We start from the raw sequence: 20266 nt of genomic DNA on the forward strand, positions 1-20266 counted from the left end.
GAGAAACACTTAGTGAAAATGGTTTCCTCTGATTTTCATCTCTTTTCCAGTATTTATTTTCCCAAAGTATCTACAAAAAACATGGGTTACTTTTGTAAAGGAAAGGGTAATATATAAAAAATGGTTTTCTTTTTCTAAACCAGATGAGATGCAACACTGAAATCTGGGGAATATTTACAGGGTTGGTGAGATGGCAAGTGTCTGATAAGTACTTATAAGCATCTAAAATTTGGTGGACTTTAGGCTTGAAGGATAAACAAGGAGTCAATGATATTCACTCATTTGGAGAGTGAACATGGAACCATGATTTGCCACTGGCCTGGATTTAGAGTAAGCAAGTTTCCCACTGTTCCTCCACGCATTTCCAAATTAAAAAAAAAAAAAAATAATACAGTTTCACTTGACAACACTGAAGAAAGCCATCTGAATATTTGTTTTAATTAAGTCTGGTGAAGATATAAAACTGACCTCAGCCCAGAGCAGGCTTGGTGTCTGAAAGGTGGCAACATGGAGCAAAAGGAAAACCTTCCTCCAGTGGTGCCTGGGAGCTCCATGGGTGACTGCAGCATCCACCTTCACTATGTACCTACCTTAAGTATTTCCTGATGGTTCTCAGATGCATAGAGCCTGCCATCTCGAACTATATCTTCAATGAGCTCCTGATAGTCCTCTGTTGGAATAAAGGACATGATTGACATTCATGGGATTTAGTTATTTCCAAACCCACTCTTTCTTTCATTTTTAAATAAGGTTCTGAGTAATGCCTCTTCTGCAGCTGCTATCAGAACAGTGACCGCTGTGATACTGAGAAGGTGATCAGAAGAGAACTTCCACAGACTCCCACATCCTCTCACCTACCAGCCTCTGCACCCACCTCTTCTGTTCCATCTTCCCTTGGATGAACCCTCTGTGCATCCAGTCAACACCCTTCCTCCACTTTCTCCACTGGCTCCATCTTCTCTCACCAAGTCAAGGGCATTGTTCCAGCACTTCTGCCCTTTCTTTCCTACATGATGACATTTTCTCTCTCTATTGGGCCTTCCCCATCAGCATGTAAACATGTTATTATGTCTGCAATCCCAAAAAAGTCCCCGCCTTGACCTCATTTCTCCCTCAGCTTCCATCCTACATTTTTGCCCTCTTTATTGCAAAACTACTCAAAAGAATTGTCAACACTCACTGTCTCTAGTCACCCCTCCTCCTCGATCCACTTCTTCACTCAGCTTCCGGGATACCATGCTTTCAGGTTTTCCTCCTACCTCACTGGTCACTTTGTCTGAAGTTCCTTTGCTATTCTTCCTCCTCTCCCTGACCTCTTACTATGGGAGGGTTGCAGGGCTCAGAGCTTGGTTCTCATCTCTTCCATCTATACTTGCTCTCTGGTGAGTTCACCAGCCTCAGGGCTTTTCTCTTCTTCTCTACTTTTCTCCCTTCTGTCCTCCCTTTTTTCTCTCTGCCCTTGTATTATGTAAAACAATCAAGCTTCTTAGTACCAAGCAAGACTCTTCTTTCCTTTTTTCGTCTTTTTTTTTTTTTTTTGAGGGGATGGGGAGAATTTCATTGGTTAAAGAGGGAAGAAAGCTATGTTCATTTTCTCATTAGTTAATTTTTGGTGTTGATGTACATAGTAAATGCAGTGCACACAACGTAAGCTGTCTCCAAATCTAAATCCCCACCTTTCAAAGTCTAGCCTACTTCCTAGTCATAATTCAAACCAAGCACATGCAAAACACAATCTTTTCCAAATTCCAGGCTGAAAAGAATGCCTCTTTGTATGCATATCATGTACAAACAAAACCAAACAAATCATAAGAACATCACTGGAACTATGTGGAAAGAGTGCTTGAAAAAGTTTCTCCTAGTCAAGTGGTGATTAATGAACATTTATTAACTATCGTATGGTTCTCATGATTACTAATTTAATATAGGTTCAACCTCACTGGTGCTCTATTCATGTGGTATCTTCCTTCTTATTCTTCTACTTTAGTGAATATCAAATATGAGTAAGAGTACATGTTTATCTTGAATTCCTTTGTTGCAGGGTCTCTTCCTCAGAGAACTAGCTCCTCTTGATGATGGGTGTTCACCACTAGGAGGACCAGTTGCCGTGCCATGTCCTAGTGTAAGAGAGAACTGAAGCACTATTTGCCACCACACCAAATGCTCCCAGACTGCTGTCTTTTTTAAATGTTTACTTATTTATTTTGAGAGAGAGAGCGTACAAGCTGGGGAGGGGCAGAGAGAGAGGGAGACAGAGTATCCGAAGCAGGCTCTGCGCTGTCAGCACAGAGCCTGATGCAGGGCCCGAACTCATGAACCATGAAATCATTACCTGAGCCACCCAGGCACCCCAGACTGCTGTCTTTTAAAAACATTCCCTCCACTATCAAGAACTACCATGTTTTATCCCTTGCTACAACTGTCATGAGAAAAGCAGTCAAGAGTCATAGGTAAGAACTCAGGCCCTGGAGTCCCAAAGATCTCTGCCACTTTGTCCTCCTGACCTCAGGCCAGTTAGTCTAAGTTAATCTCTAAGCCTGAGTGGTCTTGTCCGTAGAATCAGGAAAGAATTGTGTCTATGGCAATTATGAGGGCTGTGCGGTGTCAAAGGCACTCAGCACATGCCTGGTACTCAGTACACGTACTCAGCGCAAGTTAGCCAGGACTACAGTTCTCCCCGTCCTCCAGTGGTCAGGAAGCCACTCTGTAGCAGCCTCACTTGCCCCTTCTAAATGTGATTTCTATTCTTCCGGGTTGGAAACCAGGTATCAAGCTTGTCTGAAATATATGTTCAAAAAAAAAAAAAAAAAGATGAAATAAGCTCTGAGTAAAGACCTAAAAGGCTTCTATATTACTAACACAGCAATTTTCAACTAGTATCTGCTGTGACATGTGTAAGACACACTCTCATGGGCCTCAGCAGCTTTATGTGTAATTTCCCTGGTTCAAGCTACAACTCTTTATTTGAGAAAATGAAAAAAAAAAAAAAAAGGTGTTTTCATGTATCACAAAGGTAGAGTTGAGAACAGCCAAGCAAAAAGATGTGAGCTTTAGTGATATTTATTCTGGAGTCTCCGTGTCTTTTTTGGTTCTTTCACTGATTCCAGATTGGGGGTAGGGGGGCTGTTGGTTGTTTGCTTTCAGGTAGATGAGGTGTTCTGTCTCTCTCAGCAGAGCCACATGGGAGGCATTTGTGTCCACCTAGGGCTCTGATCCTAAGAGCCCTTATCAGGAGGGATTTGGCATGGTTTCAGGCACAGAGTTGATAATCCTGGATTTGGAACATGTTATAAATGTGAAATGCTTTTATAAAATCCATAGAATACTATCTGTCCAAAACATCTACTGTCAACACTTGTGTAAAAACCTTCAATGGCTCATGGCTCCCTGTAAGATTAGGTCCACCCTTCTGAGTTTAGCACTCCAGGCCCTTCACCACCCAACTCCACACGCTTCTAATCTTATCTCTCACTGCTAAGCCCCATGCACCCTACCGACTGACCAAATCAGGCCATTAATCAGTCCCCATACATGCCAGGTACTCTATCCTTTGGCCTAGATCATTCTCTCTAACTAATGTTCTTCCCATTATTAAAAAAAACACAAAACAAAACAAAACACACACACACACACACACACAACTCATATGTTCTTTCAAGGCCCAAATCTCTTGAGATTTTGCTGTATTCTTTCCAGTGCATTTTGTATTTTAAGTAAATGTTTATCAACCAAGTCCCAGACCCAGGTAGGCCCCCAGGGCTCACAGGAGGCACCCCTTCACCTAACAAGAAGCAAATGAAACCAGAGAAGTCATCTGATTTGCCCAAAATTACACAGCAAATTAGTAGCAGAGACAGGACCAGAACTTAGGTCTTTCTCCCCTGCTCCTCAGGATTCCATGTAATGAAAGTCACAGTCATAATTAGCTAGTATTTACTGAGTATTTACTATGTGCCTGGCACTGCACCAAGTCCTTTGTGGATTATCACATTTAACTGCCATGTTAGATCTAATGATTATCCTCATTTACACATTAAGAACATGAGACTTAGAGATGGTAAGTAACATACACAAAGTCACTGAAGAGATTAGGTCGAGGCTGGCCCATATGCTTCCCCACCAAGCCATGCTCACTTTTACTTATTTTCTAAAACATCTTTTCATCCCTGTAGTCAGTGTCCCCAAATGCTTGTTTAAAATTTGACACATGTGAGTCAGCAGTGTCCTTTCTCCTTATTCCACCTGCCTTTCTGAGCACATGTGCTTGTCAGCAATCTACCAGCTGGCCCAGAAGTTGGTTCTCCTGAAAGCAGAGAAGCTCCTTGGGCGTGATGCAGCCCAAGCTTCACAGCGCTTACCGTCGTATGTCACATACGGGACCTGGAACCCTCTGGCACTGTTCCCTTCATTGGACTTAAACTGAATCCACAGCTTCTTTGACCTGGAGGTGAAGGCGATGGGGCGTTCATAGGTCTGACAGGTTTCGTATGTTGTCACAGAATTCGATGAAGCTGCCAAGGGAAGTTAGAGAGGGCAGGGTTCAGGACTCATCCTGAGCAGCAGACAATGAACACTCATTGTTTCAAATGAAAACACCGTAAAACAAGTTATGCTCCAGAGCTCTTTGGGCCCAGCTCATAGGAGCCAAAGTCCTGGGAATTGAGTGGACTCCACTGGTGATTGCAAGCCCCCAGAGAAGGCTAACTGAAACGCCCATGGCTAGGCAAACAGCAGCAGCCCAGGCTGCGGTGCTCACTGCAGGGGCTAAGGAGAGGCCGTCTAATTCCAGAGCTACCTGCTGTCATCCAGCAATAACCACCCCCAATCCCCGCATGCTTCCAGAGACTAGGTGGTGCACTATGCACTTCATGGACTTTATCTCACTTAATCCTCTGAAAGTCACAGGAAGTCGGTGCCGTTGTTAACTCATTTACAGAGTTTAAGCATTTGCCCAGGGTCACAGAGCCAGTGTGTGGATAGGTCAGGATTCAAACCCACACCTGACTTCAGACACTGTAACCACTAATAAGAGTGGCAAACACAGTGGCTCCATGTGTCATTATTATTCTAAGTGCTTTATGTACATGAAGTCATTTACTCCTCATGATAACCCTATGAGGTAGCAACTATTATCATCCCCATTTTAGCAGATGAGAAAAAGGAGTTGCAGAAAGAATCAGAATGTATGTCCAAGATCACGGAACTAACAAAAGGTGAAGCTGGGTTCAGGTCTACGCAGTCTGGCTGCTGAGCTCACTCACTACACTGCCTTGAAGTTGTGTTGCTGGCAGTGTCCCTTAATGGGCACTGGGTCATGCATCAGGATAGGAGGAGGGTCCCTCCTGGCTGGACTATGACTTTAGCCTCGGTCAGTCCCAAAGCCACGAGTGGCTTCCCACAGTGAGACAACGGTCTGGGGCCTGGCTTCCATGAGCTTCATTGGCTCTGTGTGATGTTGTGGAAGAGGGTCCCTGGCAAGCCCGGGGAGGGGGAGACTGACCTGCAGAATCACTACCTCTGGGATTCAGCAAGAGGCCTCAAGGTGGGTTTGTCTAAATTTTGTTTCTTGGCAAACACTATAAACTCATGTCCCATCTCTGTTCTAATACAGAGGTGACACTCTAGCCTTGCTGCTCACATTTAAAGCTGGGGAGCATGCCAGCAGGCTTCCACGCTAGCCTTAGAGGGGAGGGGAGAGAGGGGACGCACAGGTTTTCCGCATCACCAGGTAGTCTCCACAGTCATCTTCTATGGGCAAGAAGATCTCAGGGACCACAATCAAGATTCGGCGCTTGGGCGGCGGGTTGATGGTCCATGTACACTCCGTGTTGGCTGGGTAATTGCCTGGGTAGTTTGGGGATTCAATGTATCCGGTGAAATCTCCCAGCTCCCCTCCACATCTTCTGTCTGGAAGAGGAAATGCCATGAGTTATGAAGGCACAGCATTTTCATCATTCTGTCATGGCCACCAGCAGCTCAACTGAGGAGAACCACTGCATCCTCTTGCCATTGAGGAATGGCACCATCCCAGGAATTAATGTGTCCTGTAATGCCTACGGTCGCCCGTGGGAGCCTAACTACACTAACTCTCCACACAGAGCTCATCCCACTGAGTTCCCCTCTGAGTTACCATTTTCTCTTTAACTTGAAGGTGCTCAAGATCAGAGGAAGGCATTCATGAAACAAAGGATGAATTTGGTTTTCAATATTTTGCTTACAAAGTCTAGGTGCCAGGGGAACCCATGACATAGAATTTCTAGGTCTTTAAAAATAGGGAGAACAGAGCTGACTGCTAACTAGAGGATATGTGACCCTTTCCTAGAGACCTTGATGAATTTATGATAGCCATATTCTTTCTCTTTTCTTTCTGGTCAAGACCACATTTTATTTTTGGTGCAGAAGAAAATTCCAGTTAGGTCTCAGTCAATATGGGGCTTGCTGGATACCCACCTCTGGGAGCAAAGATCAGGAGCACTCACGTGCGCGCACACACACACACACACACCCCTCAGCCATTAAATCTCCATTCATCCAATAAATGTTAGCAAAAGCTCTGGGAGTTCAGAAATGAGAAAGACACAGTCCTTGCCCTCAAGGGGCTTATTGTATAAGACTGTCAGGTGCACCTGTGCAGGAGAGGATGTTGAAGGCACTATTTTTTTCCTCTCTAATTGTAACTGGCAATTATTTTTTTTAATGTTTATTTATTTTTGAGAGAGAAAGTGTGAGTGGGGGAGGGGCAGAGAGAGAAGGAGACAGAAGATCCTAAAGCAGGTTCCATGCTGTAGGCAGAGAGACCGATGTGGGACTTGGATCCATGAACCATGAGATCATGACCTGAGCCAAAGTTGGACACTCAACCAACTGAGCCACCCAGGTGCCCTGTAACTGTGAATTATTATTCCCACTAAAAAAATTTCTTCTTGGAAGGGGGTGGAGTGGGGAGAGCCATGGAGTTGAGAAGGACTCAGCTTCAAGTCTGAAGGACAGCCTGAAGATCCGTGCCATGTGGCTCCTAAGGGCCAATGAAGGGTTGGGGATGGGAGGACAAGGAAACAGATTTCATCTGGGTACAGGAAAGAATTTTCTAACACTGTGAACTTCAATCCCAAACTCCTCCAGTTTGGGAAGGCCTCCTTGCTCCCCTACACCACTGTGTTAATGACAATGAGTCAGCTGAGATTCACTTCTGACCTTTAGTAGAGAATTTTACATAATGGTTAAAAACCAACCAACCAGCTAAATATACAACAAGTCCTTGAATGATCTGCTCCCCATTCCTACAGGACACAAATAAAATTCCTTTGTGTGGCATTCAAGGCTTCCCTTCCTGCTCTGCCTCAGATTCCACTCAGACATTCCATGATCCAGGTCCAGGGGGTCTCTCAAAAAGCCTTTCATTTTTCCGAGTGTGTGTTTCCTTCCAGCTGTGGTCTTGGGTATAAAGCTCTTTCTCCTGCTCTCCCCCCACCCTCTCCATCAAAACCTTCTCATGCCTTCCAGAAGCCTTCCCTCATCTCTCTAGGCAGAGTTAATTGCTCTTTCCTCTTCAATCCTACAACCTGTGCTGCCTGCAGGGCAAGGGACTTATTCTGCTTGGAGGGTCTCACATATGACAGGTCCTCAAACAATGTTTGCTGAACTGAAACTCTGTGGGAGGAAATTTCAGCGAGCATAGCCTGTCAATGTGCCCGGAGAAGTAGCCAGGATCAACACAAGTAAGTACCTGAGAGCCAAGCCTGGCTCTCCTTCGGTGCTGACCTGCAGTGCCTGAGCTGGGTTAACCGTGTCCTCATGGTTCTCAAGGCACCTGGGACCCCTGCACCAACCCCCCCTAGTCCCAGGTGGACCCAGGCACCTCCCTCTTGGTCAAGACTGTGAAAGCCTTAGAGAGACCTACCTTTACATTGAGTTATGTTTGTGGAGCCATCAAAGTCAGTGGTAGTATTTCCTGGGCAAGAAACACAATTATTTTTTCCAAATTCAGGTTGATATGTTCCTGCTGGGCAACGAATACATCGGTGAGTGGTGGTGTTGTAGAAATGTCCAGGTGAACATTGAACTGTGGGGTCGGGGGAGGGTGGAGAAAATGAAAAAAAAAATTGTGTTTTCATCAACAGTCACATAAAAGTTTTCACAGTTGGTGAAATAAATTTGTATGCCCAAATGAAGTACTGCTTTCCTACTAATCTGGGGCTAATCAACACTTAATTCCCTAAATAGCCAGCTTGGGTGGGACCTGTGACTCACAACACTGAGCAAAATACAAAGGGAACAAAGTATGGGTGTATCTTCACAGAGTTTACAGTCCATGCAGAGTCAGGCATAAATGAGCACAGCCTGAGTTCTCATGCAAAGCACGCTTGTGAGCTGTGAGGGTGCTTAACTGATGCCAGGTCCTGGGAGAGGTGGCAGTGGGTCTCTGGGGAAGGGCAGGACCTATATGGGAGGGGGGCCAGGGGAGGGCGCTGAGAGGTAGGAAGGCTGGAAAGAAGGAGCCAAGAACCTGTTGCATAAAACCTGTTCACCTCTCCCAGACCAGTCAGCCCTGTCTGAAGGGGGCCAGGTGGCTGGGGGAGACCACATCTAGGGAGTTCCCATGCTCCTTGTATATCCTGCAGGAGTGGATGGTGCTGGGACCTCACCTCTCAGCTACTGGGACACCACACAAGGCACCTCTGGGCTGGGCTTGATAGGAGCTTTACCAGACCCCCACAGTTCTCAAAAGGGAAATTCAGCTCTGGAAAAAAGCAAGCTGCGAAGTCCTCACCTCTGGTTTCACAGTCCTGGAAGGAAGTGGCTCCCAGATGTTTGGTAGGGAGGCCTCCTCCACAGGGGAAGCAGGAAGTACGGCCGGCCTCAGGCTGGAATGTGCCCAGGGCACAGAGCTGGCAGGGTGCAAAACCATCTGCAGAATATTCACCGGGTTGGCACAGACCTGGGGAAACCAATGACCCTAAGTGAGCAAGGCCCCCTGGGCAGACCCTTTCCCATCTCTCTGTAGATGAGCTCAGAACTTGGTGAGACCTATTGCCCTATGCTGACCTGAGTTCCCACCTCTGTGAGAGGAGCCCTCTCCTGCCCTGCCACTGACCCTGAGTAGGTGGCATGTGAGTGCTTGATGTTTACACACAGAGCTACAAAGCATGGTGCCAAGATGGAGACCAAGGAGCCAAGTGTTAACTGCTTCCAAAGTTGGGATGAGGCCTGCATTTGCTTAAGGCTTAGGACTACACAGTGCCCAGATAGCCCCTGCAGTGCAGGAGCCCCCAGAGAGGGTTCTCTGCTCTGGAATCAATCTGGTAATCTGTCCCAGAAGTACACTCTTACCCAGCTGCTACATCCTAGTGATATAAAGACTCTTCTGGTCATGAAAGAAAGAGTCTCCCTGTTTTATCAATTATATACACTAAGTTACATCTTACACTAGAGTGTGCCCTGGACTTCCCCTACTAAATCCAACCAATCGAATCCACATTGATAGAGGGACCCAGTGGGTCTTTAAGCACCAGAGGGACTTTAAGCACCTTACTTTATTATTTTTTAAGTTTATGGCAAGAAGCACAGCCATAAACCAAAGGATTTCTAAAAGCACATGTTCCTTAGGAATTAGCTTGTCATTGCCAAGGTATTATGAAAATCTGTTGACTCTTGTACTGCTGATCTCTCCCTTATTAATTTTCACAGTCTTCTTTCTACCTATAAGTTCTAGATATAATGACATTTAATGAACACACACCCAGGGGAAGAGTCTGGAATCTGTCAGACCTATGTTCTGATGCCAGATCCTCCACTCTTTGGCTGTGTGACCTTCAGTGAATTACCTGACCCTCATAAAGTTGTTGTAGTGATACAACAAGCAGAGGACTAATTCATGTAATATACTTTGCCTATGTCTGGCATAGGTAAGTACTCAATACATGTTAGCAATTATTATTATTATAATTACTACTAACATTATTATTATAAATATATCTTAATAAGGTCACATACAAGTATAAATAGATGCTCCAAAGTGCTTCCTTATCAACCCACAGTTGGTCCTAGGATTTCATAACAGGCCAAAGATATGGTAGGAGTCACGCAGTTAGTCTGAGGCTCTGATTTTTAAACCCTTTGAAAGATCCCACAGTTGAGTCGGGAGTCATGTAGGTGGGAACTAAAGCTGGCTCTGGGAGTCACTGGGAGGAGAGGCAGGGGCCACCTGCTCTCCACCACAGACATCACCTACAAACTACTGTGTCAGATCACACCTTCTATGTGAGTCCACAGAGCGTCAATACAGCTGGCCACTTAATAAATTAATATCAAATATCAAATTATTTTATTAATAAAATAAATAGGAAATAAGCCCACAAAAATCTAAATCAACCTGGCTCTAGAGTTAACATAAGGGACATGAAAAACTCTTCACAGAGTTTTAACAAAGTCACCAAATGGTTACTCCTTAAAAATCAATACGGTATGAATTTGAGACCAAAACTGGACAAACAGTGAGAACCACTTTCTCCACTGTAACACTACACACTGAGAGATCATTCAGGTGTCAAGGTATATTTATTTACAGTGAGTAAAGTGTGCATTAGCAACGCTTACACTTTCTTTTCTGACAATGCCTTCTATCAACTTTTCATTTATTTGTCCAAGTGAGCATCACCCCAGCATGTGTTGGGCACCAAGGTAGGCACTCGAGCCAAAGATAAACCCAATGTGGTCCCTGCCCATAGGAAGCCCATGGTGCAGTATGCATTGTCTGCACTGAAACGTTACTTAACACCTTCCATCTAAGCAATATTGGAGACCGGAGGAATAAGAAGGAGCAGATGGAACCCTTACCTCCACATTCAGATATATTCCAAGCTTCTGGAGTCTTCAGGGCTCCTGGATTTTCTGATCTTGGGCACGGTTCACATGTGATTTGTCCTTCCTCATTTTGGAAGGTTCCATTTGGACATAAAATGCAGCGTTCTTGTGCTCCATCATAATATGTCCCAGCCCTGCAACTGACTAGCCAAAGTGGGAAATGATCTGGTCAGTGAGGAGACAGAGGCCAAGGAAGGAAGAGTGCTAGAGATAACAGTAAACAGATGGCATTGACCCCACACTCCTTCATACAAACCCCTGAATACAGAATGTGTGCCACCTTTGGGTTTTCTGTGCACACCCCTCTGCCATGATCTCTATGGCCCACTGTTAGAGGTGTTTACAGGTTTTCTCTCCATAGACCATGAACTCCTTGGAAGCAGGGATCACAGTGGTCTTAATTACCTTTGAGCACAAGCACTTGATGACTTTTGCTGTTTCACAGAGCTGTCAGAAGGATTATAAAGTGAAAATCATTCACTGAACATAGGCCTAGCACTAAAGGAATAGAAACGAGGGTGCTATTAATTCTGGCTGATGGCATCCCTGAAGGCTTCATAGAGGCCACATCTGTGTGCGACATTAAAGGATGAATAGGATCTCCCCAGGAAGAAAAGGGGGCAGGTCATAAAAGGTCATGCTTGACATATAGGAAGAGAGGGAAGAAAGGAAGTTTAGGATAGATTTCAAAAATTCTTGAATGCCAGGCATTTGGATTTTATTATTCAGGTAGAGGAACCATTGAAACATTCACTCTCTGGTGGCTGTGAGGAGGGTGATCTCAAAAGTCTTACCAATAAGCTCTCCAACATAGCACGCTTCATGTTTGTAATCAAATTAATATATTATAAAGAGGAAACCATGGTAAATGTCTCCTGAAAGACTAAACTACAAGGAAATTAATAAACTATGCTTCTGACTTTATTTCTGGTATTAGTAGTTATTAAATATAGATTTATATCTTATTTTAGAATATAAATATAAAATAAATACGCTTAATTGGGTTCTTTAATATCATATTCAAACATCATCACAACCATCAAAATAGCCTTTCTAATGGCTAACATTTACTAAGTACTTAATATCTCCTGTTAACCATGCCCAAATCTTTACGTACATTATCTCATATCCCCCAAAACAACCCTATAGGGATGCCTGGCTGGCTCAGTCAGTAAAGCATGTGACTTTTGATCTCAGGGTCATGAGTTTAAGCTCCATTTTGGGCATGGAGCCTACTTAAAAACAAACAAACAAACAAACAAACAAACAAACACAACCCTTAGGATCTAACAACCCTAAGGAGTTAGGTACTATTTTTAACTACATTTTACAGAAATAGAGACTTAAGGACGTGAAATAATTTGGCCAAGCTCCCAGAGCTAGTCTGTGAAATACACCTACAGTGAGATTAAGAATCTTGGATTTAAGGGGAAGAAAGTTCTCTAACAAAAGTGCAGAATCATAATTCAAGACTTTCCCAAGGATTCTCTATGTGGCATTAGGGGAGCTTGACTAGAATAAACATATTCTCTCTCTCTTTTTTTTAAATTTATTTATTTATTTTGAGGGATGATGGTGGAAAGAGAGCACAAGGGAGGAGCAGAGAGAGAAGGAAAGAGAGAGAATCCCAAGCAGCCTCTTTGCGGTCAGCACAGAGCCCAACTCAGGGCTCGAAACCACAAACCATGAGATCATGACCTGAGCTGAAACCAAGACTCAGACATTTAACCAACTGAGCCACCCAGGCCCCCCTCTCTTTTTTAATGTTGACTTATTTTTGTGAGAGACAGAAGGGGAGAGAGAGGGAGAGACAGAGAGTGCACACACAAATGAGCATGAGTGGGAGGAGGTGCAGAGAGAGAGGGAGACAGAGAATCTGAAGCAGACTCCACGCTGTCAGTGCAAAGCCCAGTATGGGGCTTGAACCTATCAACCATGAGATCATGACCTGAGGTGAAGTTGGATGCTCAACCGACTGAGCTACCTAGGCACCTCAACACATTCTCTTTTCTACTGAAGCTGCTAAGAAATAGAAAACAAAATGTCACATGATAAAATTAGCTATCATATCTCTTCAATGTCTGTGAGGAGGAATATCTGTTTTCATGCAATTTTCATTTATACTTTTAGGGTTAAACATGGCAAGGCTCTCTATTACCATTAATAAAAATGTCTTTTCATTATTCACTTCAAAATCTAAAAAAGAAAAAAAAAAACCCCAAACAAGGTTTTTTCTAAATCATAATAAGCCAAAATATAACGTATTTCAAATATTATTTCTACAATGAAATGTCATCAATCAATAAAGTATACTCTAAATTCAAATTTTTAATACTTTTTTATACTGTTTGGATTGCCTTTTATAACATTCATAGTATCATTTTATTTAATTTTATCATATTTTTTTAAAAATTGAAAGTGAACCAAGCTCTCTTGCTTTCCTGGTAAATGTTATAATGAGTCTAATGTACAGATATGCGGCCGACAGAGTCTATAATTCCAGACCTAATTCTCGAATAGGAGAACCACTGGATAGTGGCTTCCATAATGACTCTGGTTTCAGTTCATCTCCCATGAAAAGTGGTGCTGGATTATGTACTAGGAATTCCTGACTTCTTATCCTGTGTCCCTCCTGACTGACCTAGGATGGGCCTACAGCAGGCCAGTAAGTGAGAGAGTAATTCCTTCATGGCTCTACCAAGTCAACTGTCATGAAGTCTGGCAGAAAGTAAATAAAACCCGGGCTGTCTGTCCGGATTCCCTCCAGCCAAGCCATTTCCATTTCTGTAACATGCATGTGCCTAGAGGGATAGTACCAGACAGCGGCAATGATTTCAAAGCCCCAAGAATCATAACTTTGAGTCAGATCAGCACAGTCTGTTCCATCATAGTTGCCCTGGTGGAAAACGGATCCCTTCCATGGATGAACAGGAATGGCTCTTGTTCTCACTGGAATGAGTAACTGGATGGGCTCCTGCTGCTCTGGGTTTCCACTCTTCCTTAGAACAATTTAAACCCCCCAAAGCCTTTTCAAGATTACATTTTGAGAAGCCTCACAATGTCCCACATCTGTTGCAATTTTCCAACTGAGCAAAGGGCTGAGAAATGGTCCCTTGGGCTGCCCTGCAGAAAAGAGGGCACTGGTTCTTTTTTCTCCCAGTGAAAGGCCTGCTTCACACAAACAAACTCATATTGTCACTCACAGTTTCCATTTTCCTTCCAGAAAGACCTACAGAAATAATTCCTGCCAAGCACCTTCCAAATTAATTTGTTTCTTTCACAAGGGAAAAAATGAGCTGAACAGTAAAAAGTGATGCTGAATGTCATGAAGAGATGCCTGAAAACAGCTTTTTGCAAATGTGCTGAAGATCTGGCCTAAAGAGGCCTCAATCACACGTTCCAGTTGGTTCTCTTTTCTCCTCCAGCAGCCAGCTTGTTTTGCTGCCCCAGACAAAGGAGTCAATTGCCCCCAGAACACTTCACGATCACAGCAAAGCTTTTGTGTGTCTTCAGTGACCATTAAAATCCCATTCTCAAATCCCACACAGCTGTTTTCTCCCTCTATTAAAAAAAAAAAAAATACAAGAAAGCTTTTCTGATGCAAAAAGGAGAGACCAGCAGGGACCAGGATTAATGGCGACAGAGAGACCTGAAGGCTCACCCTCTTTTCAACACTATGGCCTTTGAGTATTTCAGGCTATGGACAAACACTATGGTCTCTCTGTGGTGAAGATGGTGAACCTAATAAAAGAGGTCACTCTCTAGCATCTGACTTGTTTTCTTACGAGGCACGCCTTGACTTCTGAAGGAAAGCCACAAGCTGCCCATGCCTGCCGATTCCCAGGGTGTTCTGGAGCTGCTGCTTTGTCACAGCTCAGAGGCTAAGACAATGCTGTGGCCTTGGGATTCTGGTTTGAAGCTCTTTTAAAGGAGCTGTTCAGAATAACAGGAAAGAGCACCCCTTGGGGCTGAGAGGCTGAGCTGTCACACCCATCCAGGTTTCTGGTGTGTGCTCAGGTTTGCTGTTTGAAAACGTTCTTAGAGTTGGGGCAGAGAGATGAGTGCAGCTGACACCTTCCTGGGGGGGGGGGGGGGGGTTCCCCAAGGCATGCTGTGTTCTCTTCCTGCCTAGTTAACTGGGGCTGAGATATCACTTCCTTCAGAGGGCCTCTTTTGCCCTGGATTTAAATATTTCCCCCAAAGATTTGCCCTTTGCCCTCTTTTGTTTTAATGTTGTGGCTATCCTTGGGATTTCATCTGTTGTCCCTGTGAAAATTCATTACTTCAGTTAAATGCTTAGCATTAATGATGTGCTAAGCACTGTTCTAAACAGAACTGGAGATATATCAGAGAAGACAGATAAGGTCCTGCCCTCAAGGGGCTCTCATTCTAGTGGAGAATAGGGACAATAAGTAAGCAAATAAATAAATATATAGTAGAATGCTACCTAGAGGTAAGCATGAATGGAGGAAAGTGCAACAGGGTAAGAAGGTAGGAGAGTGGTGGAGTGGGGGTTGTATATATGTTGTCTTAAAGAGCATCCAGGCTTTCCTCTCTGAACAGAGACCAGACTGAAATGAGGGAAATGGCCTTGTGATGGGATTGCCTAATGGGAAAAAAAAAAAAAAGCCAGTGTAGCAGGAACACAGTGAAAGGATCAGGGTGATAGGAGAGGAATTCTAAAAAGCAAGCAAGGGCCAGATTACATAGGTTCTTGAAGGTCACGGTAAGAAAATTAGATCTTACACAAGGTATATTGGAGGCTTCGCATAGGGGAGCCACATGATCTGACTTATGTTTTTTTTTTTTTTTTTTTTTTTTCAACGTTTTTAATTTATTTTTGGGACAGAGAGAGACAGAGCATGAACGGGGGAGGGGCAGAGAGAGAGGGAGACACAGAATCGGAAACAGGCTCCAGGCTCCGAGCCATCAGCCCAGAGCCTGACGCGGGGCTCGAACTCACGGACCGCGAGATCGTGACCTGGCTGAAGTCGGACGCTCAACCGACTGCGCCACCCAGGCGCCCCAATCTGACTTATGTTTTAACAGATCGTATGGCTGCTATGTGGAGAACACACTGAGTCAGGCAAGGGTAGGAAAACAAGTCAGAGCCTGTCACAATAGACTGGGCCCAGGATGATAGTGACTTGGAATAGAGCGGTAATGATGGAGGAAGACAAAACTATGTAGATCCAGGATATAATCTGAAAGCAGATATGATAGGATTTGCTAATGGATTGGATGAGAAGCATGAAAGAATGAGAGAGGTCAAGAAGACTGTGAGGTTTTCAGTTTGAGCAATGAGGTAAATAGAAGTGCTATTTGCTGAGATGAGGGAGAAGCAAGTTTTACTTGGGAGGGAGGGAGGGAGGGAGTAGGATAAAATGTTTTGTGGAGTTTAAGATGTCTGTTGGCCATGCAAGTATTGATATTGAGAAGGCATTGGTTTTACTATTGGTCTCCAAGGTAGCATATTACACCTCGGGGTTTACAAAATGATCCACTGGGCGCAGACAAAGCATTTTCCCATCTATGCCTATTAATTTTTACCTAAAAAAAAAATATAAGAAATAAAGAAAGGTTCACTGGTTTAGTGTAGGGTATAAGATTGGTCCCACAGTCTGTCCACATCTCCATGAGTCAGAGACACATGGGAAGTAACAAGGTCTCCAAGGAAAGGGAAAAACAGGCATCCACAGCTCTGAAGGTGGGAAGGTACTGACTGCTTTGCTTCTTTTCAAAGTATTGAGAATTACAGTTTGCCTAGTTGAATAGATCTTTTGATTATATTATCCAGTTTCAGCCAAGCTAACTGGCACAAAATAGAGAGCAGCTTCATACAATCATACAGAAACCCTGGACTGAGCAGGTATGGGTAAACAGCAGGGAAGAGCCAGGTGGACATGCCTTTCACTACCGAACTAGTTCTCTGTCAAACATCAAGAGATGGAAACAGTAATGATTTCATCAGACCTGACAAGAGTTGAGCCAAAACACTGGCAACTCACAAAAAGACTATTTGAAAGATGGCTTTATAACCACTACTGTTAGCAATGAACCTTTCCAAATTATAAATATGGTACCTTAAGATGCTGGCCAGTTATTTTTAAATTTTGTTTACTTAATCTGTAACTCATTCTTCTATCTTTTATGATAGGCATAATATGTTAGCCAATAGTATAAGTATGTGACTTTTACACAAACATTCATAAATTCAAAAATATTTCACTGTGTGTGTGTGTGTGTGTGTGTGTGTGTGTGTGTGTGGTGAAGAACATTGAACACACCTGAGATAAAGAAGTCCATAATTCAAAAGAGAGGTTAGAGCTGGAGAGGGCAGTTTGGCAGTCACCAGCACATGGTGGTATTTAAAGATCTGGCAGCGAATGAAGTCATGTAGGAGAGTGTGAAGATACAAGATGGGGGACAGAGGACTGAGCCTTGGGATATCTGATGTTTAGAGATCAAAAATTAGGGGAGAAGCAACATGTAAAATAAAAAGGGAGCAGCCATTGAGGTGGGAGGAGAGCCAGAAGAGTGTGGTGTCTGAAACTCAGGAGAAGAGAGTGCTTCCAGGAGGAGGGAGTGGAAATAAGTACCTGGATGAGAGTTGGTAACTGGAATTGGTAACATAAAAGTGGTTCAAAAAGCGTCATAGTGCTTTTCTTGGGAAAAGCAGTTTCAGTAGAGGGGTTGGGAACAAAAACCAGACTGACTAGAGTTGAGGAGAAAATGGGAGGGGAGGACGCAAAGACAGCAAGTTTAGATAACTCTTTCAAGGCGTTTGGCTCTCTGGGGGTGGGGGGTGGGTGGTCAAAGAAATGAGGCAGTATTTGGAGAGAGGCATGAAGTCAAAGGAGGGTTTGTTTGGTTTTTCCGACAAGAGATAGGTTTGTGTGCTGTTGGAAATGATCTAGCAGAGAGGAAGAATTCTGAGATAAGGGGTCACTGGGGACAATAACAGAAGCAATGTTTTTGAGAAGGTGAAAGCAAATGGGCTCCAGAGCCCAACTGGAGAAGCTGACCTTGGCAGGAGCATGGGCTATTCATCCATTTTTACAGGAAGTGGGTCAGAGTATGTGTGAACAGATGCAGGACAGGAGGGCTGGTCTGTACATGATAAGATAAAGTTATTTTCCTAGCCTCCCAGAAGCTCATGGACATCACTGCCTGGAAGTCTTGCTGCAACTCAAATTTAACTTGCTCAAAGGGAATGCTTCTCTTCCCCTCCCTGCCCAGTCCTTCCTACCCCTCTGGCTTTGCTCTTTATAAATGGCATCTCTACTCCCCCAGGCACCAAGACTCCAACCCTTGCAATCCCACATGCAGTTATTATTCCAGACCTATTTCCTCCCTGCCCCATCAGTCAGCTGCAGCATTCTGCGGCTGTGTCCCTTTTGTCCATCTGCTAATCCTCACCTCTGTGGCAGTAGGGTCCTTTGATCCTCACCATCTCCTATCTAGAGATGAATAACCTCCCAACTACTTCCCTTGCCTTCTGTTCCTCCCTGCTTCAGCCCTGTCACAGCATAAAGTCATGCTAAAGTACTTCTCGGACTGCTTCCCTCCCTGACTCCAAAACCTCCTTGACTTGACTCCCAGCACTCCTCTTAGCATCTTTGATTCAGAACTCAGCCTTTAGTCTCCTTTTCTGAGTTTTCTTTCTTTCTCATGCTCTCTCAAGAGCCTATTTTTTTCTGCTTTTCTTATAAATCTTTTCTGATTATTTCTTCCCCAGTGATCACATTCATCCAGCCACTCAACCAACCCACAGGCTTTTTCTTCGTGCCTCCTTGCATATGCAACGGGGCTGGGTGAGATTAAGGACCTATGGGAATGAAATGAAGGATCAAGGCCAAGTCAGAAACCTCTGAGCTCACACTGACTTTTCCTCTTCTCAATCCCTAATCCAATTTATTACCAAATGTTACTCACATTTCCTGCTAAATATTTCTAGAATCCATCGCTTCTTTTCTACTGCATCTAGTGCCTTCATGTTCTCAACATCTCTCATGCAAAGCATTCAAAGCCTCCCAAGTTGGGTTTTCTGCCTCTGATCCTGACTCTCAATGCAGTAAAAGAAATCTTTCTAAAATACAAGTATGACCTGGACATTCCCTGATTACAAGCACTCTAATGGTACCTTGTCACCTAGATATAAAGTCAAGGCTCCTTATCAACATATTCAAGGTCTCTCATGACCTGCATGCTTTTCCCACTAGCCTAGCTACCCACCACATCCTACCTTGTTCTCTTGGTTTGGTAATACTGAGGTGTCAACCACCCCCAGGGGCACATCTTGCTCAGTCTCATTCCCCAGCGCTACTCTGCCAGAATACTCCTCCCCATTTACACGTCCTCTGTGCCTCCTTTAAAACTCAGTGAAGGCTTCTCTTTGGGGAAGGCTTCTCTAACTCTTCCCTGGGAGGGCTAAGGGTGACTTGAGGGATTGTGTCTTATTTATCCAGGCCTCCTCAGCACCCACTGCAGAGCTGGCCCATTGTGGGTTCTCTATATGAGTGCTATAAGAGTTAGAGAATCACACGACACAGGCTGTACCCGGAAATGAGAGCATTCACACTGAGAGAGGAACACAGGCTCTTGAGACAGATCTGGATTTGAACCCTGGCTCTGCCACATTGGCAAAACTCCTCACCTCCCTATGTCTTAGTTTCCTTATCTGTAAAAAAGGCATGATGCAAATAGACTTGCAATGAGGACTGAAGGACATAATATATGTAAAGTGCTTAGCACAGTGCCAAACACATTGTAAGTGCTCAATAAATGTCAACATTTTGCCAAATTCTGTTTTTTAAACTCTTTTAATGAAAAGAATTTCCTACTACTTGTTGGGATGAGCACTGGGTGTTTGTATGTAAGCGATGAACCATGGGAATCTACCCCAAAAACAAAGAGCACACTTTACACACTGTACGTTAGCCAATTTGACAATAAATTATATTAAAAAAATAAATAAATAAAAAATAAAAGAATTTCCTACCAAGTCTGTGTGATAAGTATTGGTCTAATATTGGTCCATATTGCTAATATAAGCTTTATAATTTCCATGATTTAAAACAGATAAGAAAATTTCTGCGTGTTCAATTCCAAATAATTTCTCAATTCTGAAATAATTAATAAGAAAATGTCTGGCTCATTCCTGCCTCAGGCCATTTGCACTTGGTGATCCCTCCTCAGCCAGAACTTCTGTTGCCCCCATCAGAGCTTTACAAGGCCAGCTCCTTCTCATTTAGGTCTTAGATCAAATGTCACCTGCTCTGAAAGCCTTCTTGAACAACTGTGGAGAGTAATCCCTCCTCCCTTCTGTCCTCTGTATTATTATCTTCATAGCATTTTTAACTTCTGAAATTATTTTTTTCTTTACTTTTTTATTGTCCATGTC

General features: G+C 43.8%; 1 protein-coding gene across 6 annotated transcripts in view; it reads right to left on the reverse strand.

Moving 5' to 3' along the window:
* The window catches only part of SCUBE2 (signal peptide, CUB domain and EGF like domain containing 2), a 63573-nt gene that overhangs the window by 418 nt on the left and 42889 nt on the right, over window positions 1–20266 (reverse strand). For all 6 annotated transcript variants that reach the window (XM_058688176.1, XM_058688181.1, XM_058688180.1 and 3 more), the window contains 6 exons: window positions 10837–11007; window positions 8771–8938; window positions 7901–8062; window positions 5710–5907; window positions 4359–4511; window positions 591–670 (listed from right to left, as the gene is read on the reverse strand). In XM_058688176.1, coding sequence (XP_058544159.1) covers window positions 591–670; window positions 4359–4511; window positions 5710–5907; window positions 7901–8062; window positions 8771–8938; window positions 10837–11007 — 932 coding nt within the window. The remainder of the gene's footprint in view (window positions 1–590; window positions 671–4358; window positions 4512–5709; window positions 5908–7900; window positions 8063–8770; window positions 8939–10836; window positions 11008–20266) is intronic.

The sequence above is a fragment of the Neofelis nebulosa genome, chromosome 10 (genome assembly GCF_028018385.1).
Source record: "Neofelis nebulosa isolate mNeoNeb1 chromosome 10, mNeoNeb1.pri, whole genome shotgun sequence".
Taxonomy (NCBI): Eukaryota; Metazoa; Chordata; class Mammalia; order Carnivora; family Felidae; genus Neofelis; species Neofelis nebulosa.